Source organism: Talpa europaea (assembly GCF_964194135.1).
Source record: "Talpa europaea genome assembly, chromosome: 3".
Classification (NCBI taxonomy): Eukaryota; Metazoa; Chordata; class Mammalia; order Eulipotyphla; family Talpidae; genus Talpa; species Talpa europaea.
Window position 1 is genome coordinate 28,390,637 of NC_140069.1, and position 17,873 is coordinate 28,408,509.

At 36.4% G+C, this 17,873-nt stretch overlaps 1 protein-coding gene across 4 annotated transcripts in view; it reads right to left on the bottom strand.

The window, feature by feature from the left end:
• The window catches only part of VPS13B (vacuolar protein sorting 13 homolog B), a gene marked incomplete at both ends in the record, with an annotated part of 598,760 nt that overhangs the window by 150,588 nt on the left and 430,299 nt on the right, over positions 1 to 17,873 (bottom strand). For all 4 annotated transcript variants that reach the window (XM_084230016.1, XM_084230015.1, XM_084230017.1 and 1 more), the window contains one exon: positions 991 to 1,386. In XM_084230016.1, coding sequence (XP_084086142.1) covers positions 991 to 1,386 — 396 coding nt within the window. The remainder of the gene's footprint in view (positions 1 to 990; positions 1,387 to 17,873) is intronic.

Sequence of the window (17,873 nt, forward strand, 5' to 3'; positions counted from 1 at the left end):
CTTCTCTAGCCCCAATTCTTTTCTGCAAATAAAAGTGGAAAAAAATGTTTCCCTTTTGCTACTTTTACTTTCAAAGTGAAATTTCTGGCTTTCTGCCTGAATTTCCACAGTAGCAGTTTCTGTGATCGAAAACTGCCATTTCCCACCTGTGCCTTGACTTTTCTCTTCCCCTCCTCACATTTCTATTGCCTACCCTCTTTGATTCAGTGTGAAAAAGCACACAATTTAGTCATTATAGCAGAAGAGGAAAGCACAGAAGTCGCTGACCATTAATTTCTCACCTCTCCACCCATCAATGACATTCGGTTTGCAGGATCATGCCTCCCTTTGCTGGACTAGGCACAGAAGAACAGTCTTTCCTTGCTAGGTGTCGGGGCCTGGTAATCCTCAATGGCACTGTCCTTGTAAATTAAACTTTAGCTTCTATTACACTTTTGTGTAGCATACATACCACCTGAGCAATTTTTTCTTTTTTAAATAAATTGTTACCAGTGACTTAATATAGTGCATCAGAATCACCTGTGGGGCTTGTTGGAACACAGGTTTCTGGGCTCCATGCCCAGAGTTTCTGATTCAGTAAGTAGAGGTAGGGTCAAAGAATTTACATTTTCTAACAGATTCCCAGGTGACACTGATGCTGTTGGTTTTGAGACCACACTTCGACAACCACTACCGGATGGTTCACAAAATTTAATACTCCATTATTCCACAGCCATTTCAATTAGGTAGAAGGAAATTTAGCAAGAACAGTTTTAAAGACTTTTGTGGGAACATGCCTTAAGAAGTATGTAGAAACAGTTTAGAGCATTAAAACATTTAAGACTCAAATGATTTGCTATTTGATTAAATTAAGGTCACTACTCAGAAATGTCCCCATCTCTAATGGCCCTTAAAACTTTTAACTTCCACATACTATAAATCTTCAAAATTATGTATTTTCAGTTGTTAAAAGTAAGGCGTTATTACTCTCTTACCTTTACTGTGACTTACCAGGAACTTTTTGTGCTGCTTTGACATTAAGAATTCCATTGAGAGTTGATAAAGATGCTAACAGGCATGGTTTATTAGGATGGGGGACAGTTTCCATGGAGACCACAATCTGAGCAGTATGGACAGAAATCTTTTGGAAACAGGAAACAGTTCTCCATATGTTTTCTTGAAAGGGAATCTTTTGTGCTCCATCACCATGAACTTTAGGTTTAAATAACTTTCTATGGTAACATTTGGAGGCTAGAGGCTCATCCTTACTCAGCCTGGTGTCTGACAGGGCTGAAGTCTCTTTGTAGTGTACGCTTTGTATCTTCTTTAAAAAATGGTTTATCTGGTCCACCTTGTTAAAACTTAGGTTTGCTTTCAAAGGCTTCGATATATCCAAGTTGATGTCTGCTGCAGAATTGAAAAAGTTAAGAACATTAGTGACGCTCTCTGATTTTAGCAATTTTATGTCCCAACACCTGTGTTGTGTACTCATTAGGAGTGCCAGATGTTGTATTTCTTCTACCCATGACCCAGCTATTCTTTCCATGTAGTTACCCAAAGGGACACTTTTCTTGCACTATTTACATCCTGACATTCCTATCTCAATACATGTGACTATCTGTTCTTGATGGATGAAGGCCACACATGAACATCCTCCCCCTCCAATCCTAAGGCAACATGAAGCAGTCTCTACAGTTTATTACTAGGAAGAGCATTCTTTCTTTCAAGGAAAAGGACTTCCATTGGCATCCAGCACAATGTTTGACACAAATACTGATATTAGTAAGTATGTGTCCAACTGACTACCAGAAGTAACTTTCCCCATAATTTTCTGATCAAGTATATGCAGAAAATATTTGTGCCCCTGTAAAAACCAGGAGTCTCTCTTTCCCTACATTCTGCATTGTTAACATTTCCAATACCTCATCCAATGTAACAGATTTCTTAAACCCTATAGTCCATTTTATATGTACCATATAACAGAGGTTGTCCTTACTTGTCAGTCACCTGTTATTAAAGCCAACTTATTATTTCTGATTTTGCATTATTTCACTTCCTACTGTTCTTAGTATCAATCAGACAAAAGACTCTAAGAGTTGTGAAGCTGGAGGTGTTATACATCTTTACTCAGTGTCTTACATGTGTGAGAAAATAAGTGTGTGTGTGTGTGTGTGTGTGTGTATGTGTGTTTTACTGAACCTAACAACTGTTCTTTGTATTGGAGCCCGAGAATGTTATACCAGTATAATCCCAGAAGCCAGGAAGAACAAAAGTATTAAGGAGATAAACTTAACATTCTACATCTCTCCTCATCTCTCCTCATAAGGGCCTCTTCTTACCTTCCTCTATGGTCAGCATCTTTGGGTTTTCTCCTGGCTACCCAGGCTCCCTCATGGTACTTGTTCAGTTTGCCTTCCCTTGAGTTTGTTTAACTTAGGCCCTGAGTTTAACTCAGGTTTAGCAAAACGCTGAGATTCTTGCTTCTAGCTAGCTGTCCAGTGGATAGTGTCAGACATTTGGGCCTCCCTTCCATAATACTAAAACTGTTCTTCACACCCTACATTTTTTAAAGAGGGAAAAATACCCTCACTTCAAGGAATCATTTTGTAAACATTTTATTGACATATAACTCGCATACTATACAATACCTTTTTAAAGCCTACAAATTCATTGCTTTTTAGTATACTCACAAGATTTGCATAATCATCAGCACTATATAATTCCAGAACATTAACACATAGACCACCACCCCTCAAATCAATTCATCCACAACAATCCATTAACTCTTCTCAGACATGCAATACTCCCTGTCTTAGTTAATGGCACTATAATCTACAAGTGGCTCAAATCAGAAATTTGACTTTTTGACTCATTTCATTCCCTTTTTTCCTGGTCTGGATCAGCTCAGTTCAATCAATTTTACTTCCAAGGTATTGCTGAAATCTAATCATTTCTATCCAGCATTCTAGCTACTCCCTATTTTTTTTTACCTCATGCATTTGATATCGTTCAGCTAACATAAGGCCTCCAAAATGGTTCCTCCATTAGATAGATCCCCTTTAATCTAGTCTCCAAATGCAACTGATTTGCCTCAAATGTGATTCTGACTGGTATCTCTGCTTAAAACTCTTTAATGGTTCTCTTTCCCTATGGGATTAAAAAAAACAAGCTCTTTAGAATGGGGTGAAAAAGGCTGCTCTCCTTATTTGTAGGCATTGCCCAGCTTACACTTTAAAGTTTCAGAAATATTAAAGTTCATAGAATCTCCTTCCCTCAAACTATGCTGTTCATACCTCTAAGCCTTTGCTCATGTTGCTTCCTCATCTACTAGGCCCTCTTATTTCCTGTCTATTGCCCAACGTTCAAGATACTGCTTAGTATTTTCTCCAAGAAGTTGATCCATAAAGCTGACCCTGCACAAATTACCTTTTTTTGAGTTATGTTTCCAGCCAATCAAGAAAATCCTTGAATGCACATTTTTTGTCTTTAATACTCAGCATCATGCCTCAAACTTAGCATAAAGTACATGTCTGGTCACTTCATGCTGGCACATCCCCAAACTCTCTGATTTGTTTCTTTGGCAGGGAGAGTTCTTAAGATGATGCCCCTTCTTAAAACTCTTCTCACTTGGTTATTCAATCATACAAATCTAGGCAAGTCTATGCTGTGAAGTGATTTTATAATTGTGATAAAAAAAAAACAACAACAGGTCAGTTGAATTTAAAATACAGAGATTAACTGGTGGGCCTGATCTAGTTATATGAGTCCTTCAAAAAGATTATGAAGGAGGTAAAAAGGCAGGTTAAACCAAAAATAAAAACGTATTTTTCTGGTCTATTTTTAAAAATTGAGAAAAGCATTAACTCATTATTAAGATGAAAACATTAAAGACATGAACTAAAAACATATTCAACAGAGACACATACATAAAACGTTTTACAAGAACTGGGAAATATAACTGGACAAAGAACTAGGTTTATTTTTATATTTTATATTATTAAAATGTGGATGCTATTCTAATCAGATTCTTGTCTTAAGGAGTTTAGGCTTTTTCTGTACTCCTCACTGAGCTTTAATAAATGGATTATTTTCGAAGTTTACATTTTAGGAATAAGCAGTAACAGAGAATCTCCCAGCTGAGTGATCTATTTCTCTGTCAGATCTAATTTCTCACTGTCCCCCAAACACATTTTCTATTTTTAAGACACCAAGTAAACCCATACCTGTCAATTATTAAATTCTAATTGCCATTTAAAACTTTCTGAATAGCTACCAGGAAACAGAATGATGGAATAATGATTGAGTTAAAAGGAGATTAGATAAATACAAATAAATTACATTTATTTTATGCTCCCATCACCCTAGGAGATGACTTAATAGTGAAAGAAAAAGAATCATATTGTAATAATGAAATCAGAGAGGGAATTTCAGTCCCAGCGGTGATTCCCCTAAGTTTATGTTAATGTACACCTTGTGGGGGACCAAACATCAACTGGAAAAGTTTCCTGAAAACTGTTCCAGCTATTTTCTCATTTAAAATGTTCCAACTTTACTTGACCCATTAGTCATCATATTACTTACGTTTATGATGTATTTTGAAATCTATTACAAAAACCCAATGGATTCAATATGGCTTGTTATACCCAAATCATAACATTTATGAAAGAAAACTTCTTTGTTAAGTGTTTCTTCCTTTGGAATTTTATTTGCAAAAGACAAACATTTTTTTAGACAAGGAAGGCTTGCTATGAAAATAGTCAGTGCATACATGGGTGGTTATGTATAGTCATAAGAATGATGGTGTTTTCCACCACACCTTAGAGAGGTAAATGCAAAAAACAGAAAGTATAAGCAAGATTGACTTCATGCATTATAACAACTCAAATAAAAAGTGTTTTTTTATTAGGACACAGTACTTTTTTATTCATCAATTCAAGCTCATATTTCTGTATAATGTCCAAGGAAAGGTATTCATGATGATAATGGGCAGGAAAACTGAGTATTCACAGGTGTGAGAGCTAGAAAACCTGGAAACGTGCCCATGTCAAGAGAGCAATATGTTTTCATTGACAATGTGAAGTAAAAAGAACTCAGTGGAGGTAGACATGAGTGCTTCAATTAATATTGGTGCACCAAGTGAAACTGGGCATAAGTTGTCTCACATGTGTGAAGGAAGCTCACAGACATGAACTAACTGACACATGTCTGTGACTGGGTTAGCTAGCAGCAATTCATAGTGCTTGTCACTGGGATTTGGGAATCATCATGACTAGCGTAATTACTCATGCACATATTCTTATGATCAAGCATTAACTTTTTGGACCATATTCTATCCCCCCAATTATAACAAAAAACTTATGGCTATAAGGTAATTGTACTGGTTTTCTAAAATGAATGTATTAAACTGAACTCATATAAATGCACTTTTCTTCTTCTAAGTAGTTGCTACAGAAATAGAAGGGGAAATAACATCTATGGCTTTACTCCCTCCAACTCCACCCTGCACCACCTTCTGCTATTTTCAATGATGACATATAATCATCTTTGAAGACAGCATATCTGACTTTTGGGAACCACCAAATGTTGTGCTGAGATAAGGGAACAAGGATTCCAGACTGAGGGATGGTCAAAAGCATTAGAGAAGCCAATTTACAGAGGTTCCTGTTTCCAATGATTACACAATTTAAACACCATTAAAAATAATGAATTCAGAATAACACCAAACAACAACAACTGATTGGCCACCACTGAAATATTCTAGAAAACAAACTCATTTTCCTCCCTCAGCTTTACTGAAGTATAATTGAGAAAATTCTAAGATTTTAAAGCGTACATGGTGATGATTTTATATACCTGTGAAAAAAATTTCCTCCAATCTAGAAAATCAACTCGCTTTTGATAATGGACAAAGGGAAAGAACGTAGCATTTATCTTTGCTTTTCTTAGATGAACAATACTACTAAGTAACCAAATAATAGGTGAGGGAATTCCAGTTAATACATGAAAAAGAAATGCTAAAATTAATATATTACTCTTTGCACCCTGCAATGAGTCTAGGCATTTAGCATTAATAACTGCTGTAGCGTCACAAAAAAGGGAACTTCAGACATTATAGAACTATACAAAATCTTTCACAAAACAGTCTTGCTAAGCAAACAAACAAACCTGAATTAGATCAGGCCAACTATCCATTTATATTCAGGAAATAGACAGGCAGGGGCATAAGCAAAATCCAAAGTAGTAAACACTATAGGTTTATATGTGGTTTCTTGAAGACATAAACTGTAAGAGGTGAAAAACGAACCTACTGATTAAAAGAAACTTGAAAGATACATCAACCAATAGTGATGCCTTCACCTTATCTGTATGCTGTGGCAACCAACAAACTTAAAAAATATAAATAAGAACACATACATCCACATTTTCACAAACATATTTATGAAATATTGGGAAATTTAAACACTAACCGATATTTGATTATACTGAAGAATAATATTAGCTTTAGGTTTGTACATATTAATAGTACTGGGATGATTTTTCTTTTTTTTTAAGATTTACTTATTTATACAAGCACTGGGTACAGTCAGAAGCGCGGGATGGCGAGAGAATTCACCAGAGCCAGAGCGGGAGCAGAGCAGGCAGAAGGACCGAAGCACACTACTGAGGGGAGCAGTGGGTGGCAGGAGAGGTCTGCCATGCGGGACCCTCCTCCGGTGGCCGGGGAGCAGCCAGGGATCAAACCAGTGCTGCAGAGGCTGCAGGCAGCTTCACAACCCAGCGCTCAACCGCTGCACCACCAGGGAGGCCCCTGGGATGATATTCTTAAAAGTTCTTATCTCTAAGAGAGGTAATATGATACCTGGGATTTACTTCAAAATGATTGAAGTGAATATGGGTATTTAAGAAATAATAGTGGCTATGACTTTGCAACTGCTTAAGGAGAAGGCTCAGTACTGCTTTTATATGTGCTTGAAATTTTCCATAAATTTTAAAAAGGCATGGGGATGAGAACGAGCATGGCATCTGAAGAAGTGACACTGGAAGGTGATTTTTAACCATTTGCCCCCAAACCTTCACACACCTTTCATCTCTCTTCAGCTTTAATAGCTGATCTTGTTTCTAGCATCATAAGAAAATTTAAGCCATTAAATTTCTCTTTATTTCTTGCCACTAAACTGAAAAACTACCTGTACATGACACCTTTCTTCCTTTTAAAATTTTCATGTAAAATAGAGAAGCTTTTGCTCTTCTGTAATCTAATATCAGTTCTTCACATGTGTATTGGATTCTTCTTCCCTCTTTCTAAGGAAACTGCTTTTATCTTTCCTTTTCTAAAGTTTATCCAGCTACTATTTCAACTGATTTCCTCTTGCTGACATTTAAACATGAGTAAACCCAAGTTTCTTTCATTATGAAAATAAAACCCAAAACCGTGATACTAAATAGCACTTCATATATTCATATTCTTACTATTCTCCCTCACAGTTAAACTTGGTGGAAGAGTTGCATGTACTCTCCGCTTCTATTTCTCATCCTCCTGCTTATTCCTCAATGTATTTGAGACTAGTCAATGGAGGAAACACTTGTAGTCACAATGTTAGATATTTTCAGTTTCACATCTTTCTGTATCTCAAAGTACCATTTGACACAGCTGACTACTTCCTTTTTGAACATCCCTTTTCCTTGGTTTCTTTGACATTATATTCTTCAAATATTCCTCTTTGTCATCAATTCTTTTCTGTGGTCCTCCTTCCTTTCCCTTTTTGCCATTAAAAACTGACTGGATTTCAAGATGAATATCAGTTCTTAGTTTCTTTTTCTATTTCCCTTCTAATTTCCCTGAAAAGTCTCATCCATGGTCATGGCTTGAAACAGTATCTATATCCTAAAAACTCCAAAACTTTCAATCCTATATTCATATTCCCAGTGTCTCTTGTCAGCTGCACATATGTATGTATAATTGTCATAAAATTCAACATACCCAAGGCAAAGCTCCCTATTTTCACAAACAATAACAATGTGGGTTCTAGTCAAGTATTTTCTATCCCAGAAAGGATTACCATTTGTTTTAGTTAGCTCATAACAACATACCATGGCCTGGTGACTTTAAAAACAGAAATTTATTTTCTCATAGTTCCAGAAACTGCAATTTTGAAATTAGAGAGCCACTATGGTTGGTGAAGGTTCTCTTTCAGATAGCTGCTTTCTCACTGTGTCCTATGGGAGAGAGACAACAAGCTCTCTAGTATCTCCTCTAATAAGTGAACTAATTCTATTGTGAGAGCCCCACCCTCCCTCATGACGTCATCTAAACCTAATTATCTCCTAAAGACTCCAACTTCAAATACCATGAGAGGGCCTCCCTGGTGGCGCAGCGGTTGAGCACTGGGTTGCGAAGCTGCCTGCAGCCTCTGCGGCACCGGTTCCATCCCCAGCTGCTCCCCGGCCACCAGAGGAGGGTCCCACATGGCGCGCTGACCTCTCCTGCCGCCCGCTGCTCCCCTCAGCAGTGTACTTCGGTCCTTCTGCCTGCTCTGCTCCCTGCTCTGGCTCTGGTGAATTCTCTCACCCTCCCGCGCTTCTGACTGTATCCAGTGCATGTATAAACAAAACAAACAAATAAATAAATAAAACATGCCTCTATTAAAAAAAAATACCATGAGAGTGGGGATCAGGACTTTAAAATTTGAATTTTGGAGGCATTGGGGAACACAGTTTACTCCATGGTACATCAACTTAGACCAGCCAGAAACTCAGTATTTATGCAAGCATTTAAATCTTCCTTATCCTCCATCCACTCTATTCCATTACCACAATTTTTGGATTTTGGCTTCCCAATATCTACCAAGTCTTTCACTTCTCACATTTCTATAACCAGTCCCTGACTCAGTTATCATTCTCTCTTACCAGTACTACTCCAGTATTCTAATTGGGTACTTGCATCTATTCTAGTCCTCACTATCTATTTTGTACCCTGCAACTAGAGCTATCTTTTAAAAATGTAAATATAACCACACATACCCTCTCCCCTCCACCATCACATACATGTGTTGCTTAAAGCTCTTCAATGGCTCCTTCCCTCCTTTTATGATAAAAATCCTAACATCTTTATTATGATCAGCAAGGCCTGGCCTCTGTCTCTACCGACTCACCTCATATAGTTCCTCATCCTTTCCTTCCCATTTCCATCAAAAAGGCATGAGCCCCGTCCCCACACCCACATAAACTTTTGCAAACATTCTTTCAGAAGCCCACCCTCCCTTCTCTATCCTTGGTTAACTCCCACAGAACTCAGCTCAAGTGTCATTTACTCAGAGAAGCTTCCCTAAGTCTCTCTTCTTATGAATTCATAGAATTTCATGACACATACTACTTTATAACTTCATGTAACTTTGTATGACTATTTGGTAATCAAATTATCTTTTCTACTAAACTGTGTACGTTTCATAAGAGAAAAGACAAACTTTTGCTATATATCCAATGCTTAGAACAACACATGGAATATGGTAATTGCTCATAAATATTTGTTGTAAAAATAAATGAATAATTCCATTGGGGATTACAGCCATCATTTTAGAACTTGAAGGTTCTTAGAACAACTCTCTTATGTTATAGAAGAAAATACTCAGGCTCAAAGAAATAAAATGATCTCACTTACTTAATGATAGCTAAACCTGATTGTCTAGGTGATACGACATTATAGAGACTCAAAGCTGGGGAAAGTTTGACTTGAGGAACTGAGGGAGGTAGGTATTCAAATTTCACATAAGGTTGGCAGGGAAAGTTAATCTAACAGGAGCATAGAGGGCAGGATTATAGAATAATAGGAAAATCTGAAGGGAGGGCTGTCATATGATACCCCGAAGAAGAAATCAGGGCATAAACCTACACTAGGGAAATAGTAGGTATAATGGAGCCCCATTTCAAAGGAAAAGCCTAAAGGATTTGGAATAAAAAGAAGAATGAATCGAAGGTGCTAGTAAGATTTTGAGTGGACATGACTGAAATGTTGCTATTACTGGCACATGTAAAGAAATTCAAAGAGTACTAAGGGCAGGAAAGAACAAGGAAAGGGGAGAAAAATGACAGCATTTAATATGAACATGCTGAATTTTAAATAACTAAACCTTATAGGAAGATGGAAAAATATTTCTGAAGTTGAACAAGGAGTCAAAACCAGAGGTAGGAATTTGTGAATTGTGAGCATCAAAGAGAGAGCTGAAGTTATTATCTATACAGAGATAAGAATAGAAGGTTCAGGACAGATGTCCTCGGGAAGGCAAATGGCTATAGAGTTAGGGGAAGAAGAGCTGTACGCAAGCACAAAATTAGAAAGTTAGAGTTAGAAGTCAGATAATGTTCTTTGTCTCTTCTACTTTAATCTACAACTTGTTATGAGAAAATTATCCCCCAAATGCCATCGGCAGAGGAACACCGAACAGTAGAGGAAAGAATTCTTAAAAAATTAGACCACAAGAAGAAATAAAGACTAAACAATTGCCACACCATTAACTTCCCAGCATAACACCTTATGCTGGCCTCCTACCATCTCACCACCTCACACCAAGTTCTATGACTCTGTGGGTCCTATTGCTTAGTTAAATTTGTTAAGTTTCCTGGAGGCACCACTGTCAAGTCAAACTTTTGAAGAAGTCTTAAAGGTCCTTCATTCTATGGCACTAAAAGATTTTACAGGGGAAAATTTGGTATTAAAATCAAGTTGTTATCTGAATAAAAGTTTATTAGAATATCAGTTAATTAAAAGCCATCCACTTTTCTCATTTCTTCCTAAAATACGAGTTATGTTTGAAAAAGTAAGGTTGACATAATAAAAGATTTTCCTGCATTTGAAAATTCTTGGTTCATACTCTATTTGACATCCTGACATCAAGTTTACTATTTCATTTTGATAAAATCGTGGGGAAAATAAACTACAATAATGTAATGCTGCAACCACAAACTGGAACCTATAAAATGCAAGAAATGTAAAAGTCAAGGTTTTTACAGTTTTATTAACTAGTTTACATTTTTTAAATGTAGCAGATAGCCTGGTAGTAAAATTGAATCAACAGAGACAGGACTCTAGTCTAGGGGTCTGGACATGGGTTCTATTTCTAGAAACAGATAAGAATTAAAGGGTTAACCATCAGGGCAACACTAAGAGAAATGAATTAACTAAATTAAATACAAAAAATGCCTTCTCTTGTTTTGAATCTTCTTATATTAAAAATCATATTCCTTTTCTTCATTTCTCACTCTTCATTTCCCACTTCCTTTCTTCATTTCCCACATGCAGGAGGGTGAGAGAATTCACCAGAGCCAGAGCGGGGAGCAGAGCAGGCAGAAGGACCAAAGTACACTGCTGAGAGGAGCAGCGGGCGGCAGGAGAGGCCTGCGCGCCATGTGGGACCCTCCTCCAGTGGCCGGGGAGCAGCTGGGGATCGAACCGGCACTGCAGAGGCTGCGGGCAGCTTTGCAACCCAGTGCTCAACCGCTGCGCTACCCGGGAGGCCCTATTTGGGTCATCTTTTGCAGGTATCTCAGTTTCCCTAAATCAGTCACCTTCAAGATGTCTTATTTAATCTCTGCACAGTAAAGAATTCAGTAATAAAAGAAAATAAGAATAGAGTTCACCAGGTGAAGTAAGAACATTTCAAAAATGCACATATTTGGGGATCAACAACCTAAGATTTCTACTTCATATAAGTAAACCTATTTGAATGATGTGATAGACTGGATATTTACTCCCTCCTCAAAAAAAGAACTCATAATTATGTGATGTGACATACGGGCTAACTATCATTAATAAGGGTAATTATATTACAAGATAAATAAATCAACATGTTGTGTACTTTAAATCTTCACAATGATATATGTCAAAATATTTCAATAAAAAAAAATCTATGAATACCTCAGCAGTAAACATTAATTTTTGCCTCTGAAACAGCAATGGCAAATCTACTGATAGATACTCTTACATATAAAAATACATCAAATTGAAAGTTTGGTCCCTTGTCAACTATACGTTTAAATGTCCTGAGGTTCATATGATAATATCAATAGATAATATCAATAGATGTCAACAAAGTGCAACACCCATTCATGATAAAAGCCCTTGAAATTTCTGGGATACAAGGAACATACCTCAACATCATAAAGGCCATATATGACAAGCCAACAGCCAGTATCATTCTCAATGGCGAAAAGCTGAAAGCATTCCCATTAAGATCTGGAACAAGACAAGGATGTCCACTCTCACCACTGCTTTTCAATATAATACTGGAAGTCCTAGCCAGAGCAATAAGACAAGAGAAAGACATCCAAGGAATCCAAATAGGAAAAGAAGAAGTCAAACTATCTCTATTTGCAGATGATATGATAATATACATAGAGAACCCCAAAAACTCCACAGAAAAACTAATTCAACTCATCAATCAGTTCAGTAAAGTGGCAGGATACAAAATCAACACACAAAAGTCACTAGCCTTCCTATATACAAACAATAAATCTGAAGAAGAAACCAAAAAAACCATCCCTTTTATTATCAAAACAAAAAAAATCAAATACTTGGGAATAAATCTAACAAAAGAGGTAAAGGACCTATACAAAGAAAACTATAAAACACTGTTAAAAGAAATAGAAGAAGACACAAAGAAATGGAAAGACATCCCCTACTCATGGATTGGAAGAATAAACATTAAAATGGCCATCCTACCAAAAGCAACATACAGATTCAATGCTATTCCAATAAAAATTTCAATGTCATTCTTCAAAGAAATGGAACAATTATTGATGAAATTCATTTGGAACCACCAAAAACCCCAAATAGCCAAAGCTCTCCTGAAATAAAAAGAAGGGAATGGAGGCATCACACTCCCAGGATTCAAACTATACTACAAAGCCATAATCATCAAAACTGCATGGTACTGGAAAAAGAACAGACACACAGACCAATGGAATCGAATAGAAAATCCAGAAATAAACCCACAGATTTATGGCCAACTAATCTTTGACAAAGGAGCAAAGAATATGCATTGGAGCAAAGACAGTTTGTTCAATAAATAGTGCTGGGAAAACTGGGTTGCTACATGCAAAAGAATGAAGCTTTACTACTACCTAACACCATGCATAAAAACCAACTCAAAATGGATTAAAGAACTAGACATAAGACCTGAAACCATAAAATACATAGAAGGAAATATAGGTGAAACACTACATGATATGCACATCAAAGACATCTTTACAGACACATCACCCAAAGCAGTGATAGTGAAGGCAAAGATCAACAGCTGGGACTACATCAAATTAAAGAGCTTCTGCACAGCAAAAGAGACAATAACAAAAACAAAGAGAAACCCCACTGACTGGGAGAACATTTTCGCTCACAACACTAATGATAAAGGACTGATCACAAAAATCTACAAAGAGCTGATGAGACTCAACAAAAACAAAGAAAATAATCCAGTCAAAAAATGGGCAGAGAGGTAAAAAGAAACTTCTCTGAAGAGGGAATGCAAATGGCCAACAGGCATATGAAAAAATGTTCAACATCACTTGTCATCAGGGAAATGCAAATCAAAACTACCATGAGATACCATCTTACACCAGTGAGAATGGCACATATTAAAAAAACTAGCAACAACAAATGTTGGTGAGGTTGTGGAGAAAAAGGAAATCTCCTGCACTGTTGGTGGGAGTGCAAACTGGTCCAACCACTATGGAGAGCTGTGTGGAGATTTCTGGACCTACTAAACATAGAGCTTCCATATGATCCAGCAATTCCACTCCTAGGTATTTACCCAAAGGACACAGAAACATCAATTCCAAAGAGCACCTGCCCCCCTATGTTTATAGCAGTACTATTTACAATAGCTAAGCTTTGGAAACAACCCAAATGCCCAAAAACAGATGACTGGATCAAGAAGATGTGGTACATATACACCATGGAATATTACTCAGCATTCAAAAAAGATAAACACATGCAATTTGCAGCGACATGGATGGAGCTGGAAGGGATCATGCTCAGCGAAATAAGCCAGAAAGAAAAAGAAAAATACCGGATGGTCTCACTCATAGCAGGAATCTAGAAAACTTAAATAAGGGAACGAGAAAAAATAACTATAAGAAAGAAAATATCAAAATCAACAATCAACTATGAACCAGAGACACTCTATATGGGGTGGGGGGTGGAAAAAGGAGGGCTTGGGGTCAAACAAATAAAGGGGTTGTAATTGTATGGGGAATATAAAAATAAAATTCAAATAATAAATAAATAAATGTCCTGAGGTTCATATTAATAAAACCCAACTTTTATGAAAATGTAAAGGAGATTAAAATTACTGCAATCGATAAAACTGTAAATTTATCCAGAAAGTAGTATTCAAAATAGGATTAAAATCAATTAAAAGTCAAATAAAAATTTAAAACAAAAATAAAACCAGTGGTGAAACTGGTACACAGCTGATCTGAAAATTACATAGGAAAACTAATGAATAGGTTAAACAAGAGCAAAGTAGTGATTTTATTAAAAGAAAGATCAGTGCTAATGTGTTTCAACTAGAGAAACCAGGTATACTAAAATTAAAGAAATGTGAAATTGCTGTCAAAACTGTTTTTAATAACATCATGTTACTTATGTGTGGTATGCTAATCAACTTATAATAAAACATAAATGATGTGGGAATGTTCTTTCAATTTGGCATTTTTTCCTTTGTTGTCATTTAAATGTCATTTCATGACTACAGTGACAGTATTCAAAAATATGTCTGCAAAAGAACAATGAAAAAAAATACCAGGGAGCTCAAATGTTTTTGCAAATGACCCTGAGTTAATTAGAAAAATCTGCACCCTTCCCAGTTCTTCTCACGTGTCAGCTCTCATTAAATTAAAAAAATTTTTCATTTCAAAGTTAAGAAATCCTATGGTTAACACAACTTTTAAACTGGGATCAAGTGAGCACATTCCTACGTTTCTGTATGATGTCATACCAAGCAATTCACAGCTGAATTTAGATTTGCAAGAAGTATGAATGATTTTTCAATATAAGAAGTATCTGATCTAAAGCTAATTTTTTCTCTATAGGCTGACTGTGCTGGGAACAGGTGGCCCTGCTTTCAATTATGGAGGGCTAGCATGCCAGTGTGAGGCCTGGATTAGTTCACCTTCTCACGGGGAATTTTCCTCGGTTGGGAATGGATTTATTATGGCTTCACACATGGAATAGAGCTCATGTCAGCTGAGGGCAGTGACACATCATATGATTCAAATTAACCTGCTGTGGACTGTTCCGCAGGGCTTAGATTGTGTATTAAAATGACGACATTTTAAAAACAGCTTGAAAGAAATCAGGATTGCTGAACTGCAATGGTTCCAATTTGTTCCAACTAATCTATCACCTGCTGGAGATATTATTCTAGTGGGTTTCTGGTAGCTGCTGTTTTCCAGGTTTCTCCAAGCCACTGACCTTGCTAATGGGTACAATTGCTGCCTCTGATGGAAGGAAGTGGGGGTTGACAGAGCTCTGAAGGGTTTTGTGATATAGAAGTTGGAACCTCTCATTTGCTCTAATGTACTATTAAGTGAGCAGAGGAAAAGGGGACACTGGAGAACTCTGAGTAAGTTTTCCCAAAACAAATGCTAAATAGCAACATTTGTATTATCTAGCTTAGATAAAATAATACCTGAAAAATAAATTCAAAAGACTTAAAAAAGCTGCTAAGTTTGCACTTTTATGAAACAATAGTAAGGTCCCTGTAGTATTTTCTCAAATTTTTGTGGTTGTAACTTTTATTGCTACTGTAACCCTAATTTAAGGGCAAGAATAAATGAAAATATACTACTTTATGAATGAAGCCTAAAACATTTTTGAAAATGACACTTAAGATGTACATATAGATTAAGAAATTAATAGTGGTGAAATATCCTCAATGGCAACACTGCATAAAAATTAGAAGCATTATTTGTAGTAGTTTTTAAAAGCCCTTTTTTATTTTTCAAGGGAAGGAAATGATATTGGGGAATATGATAGAATGGAAGTTTGCTTTCCTAATCTTAGCATAAATAATATATTCCCTTTAGTATACTATTACCTAAAATTTGGAAAAGATGATTTTCTTGCATTGCCAAAAATCTATGATACACTCCCTATGGCAAGAAATGCTTTAATGTGTCCTGTTAGTACCACTGATCTCTAAATTAATATAGAGTGGCAGTGTAGTGAGAGACTGTAATAATTCTGTGGCAAAGCATATACTTAGGTACTTTATTATTATTCTTCTTAAAGATTTATTTATTTTTTTATTTATACAAGCACTGGGTACAGTCAGAAGCGCGGGAGGGTGAGAGAATTCACCAGAGCCAGAGCGGAGAGCAGAACAGGCAGACAGACAAAATACACTGCTGAGGGGAGCAGTGGGCGGCAGGGGAGGTCTGTGCGCCATGTGGGGCCCTCGCCCAGCGGCCAGGAATTGAACTGGCACTGCAGAGGCTGTGGGCAGCTTAGCAACCCAGTGCTCAACCGCTTCGCCACCAGGGAGGCCCTACTTATGTACTTGACAAATTGTTTACAGTAAGGAAATTTTCTTCTAAGATAGTAATATTCTGGAGCAGTTCAAGGCTGCTCAGTTAGTGATTTAGTGGACTCCCACACAAATGATATGTCATTTAAACTATCTTTCTTCAAATATATAAAGAAAAGCACTCTTGGTTAAAATGTTTTGGATTTGTAGAACTTAAATCATTCATTGAATATTGTATTTGATTTTTCATAATAAAAACAACATTCAATAAACCATCTACCATTCTTTGTATCTTCTCCTCTCTTATTATCTGCAGTTTGGCCCTTAACAACTGTAACTGATGCTATTAAAAACATTTGAGTCACATGAAACTGTGGTACAAAAATATGGTTCCCAGAAGACAGTATCCACTTTACCTGAAAGCTTGCTAGAAATGTGGAATTTCATTCTTACCCTCTATAACTATGAAATCACAATTTGCATTTTAACAAGCAACTAGAGATGCTTCAAATGCAGATTCAAGTTTCAGAAGCACTGGTGTCAAATAAAATAACTATTTCAATTCACTTACAAGTTTGAATTTCCAAACAGATTATCACTACTATTGAATGAGCATAAAATTAGAAATGACCTATATCTAATTTTAAAAAGTAAAAGAAACACAAACATAAAACTATTTAAAAAAATTATATTCTGCTATAATCAAAATACTAGAACTATAAATATATGTTTTTATTCACTAATTGAGATTTAAAATTCAATTTATTTGATGCATAATTTGCCAATGACTTGCAGATCTCATACCTTTTATAAATAAATCCAACAAAAGTAAACTACAAGAGAACTTTCCAGTCAAAGTGAGAGACTGTGCATAAAAACAAATCAGAAACTAAAAATCAGAAATAACAGATAAACCCGTTTCCTTGTCACTCTTCCATATAGAACCGTATGTTTATATACTGTTTCTTCCATTCCAACATTTTCTTTCTTTCACATATGCACAAATCTGAAGTCAGGTAGTATCTTGCAACTGATAGTAAAAAGTGCCATATCAAAGTTTAAATAACACATTTTCTTCCTCTTTCTTAGCGATACACAACATGTTTTTTCCTACAATTGATGTCTCTTTACAGTCTTGGATTCAATTAAACATGGTACTTCACACTCATGAAGTACTAGCACTCACACTCCTTTCAATTTATCCATCACCTCACCCCAAGGACTTCTTCCAACTTCAACGACTTCCATAGCTTTTCTCGTCAGCCTCTTACTTTCCTTTGAGTCTTTATAACCATGTCTAGATACTTATGATTAGAAATAGCTCTTCACATTTCTACACCTTTTAGTTCCCACTGGAGAAACATACTTAGATGAACC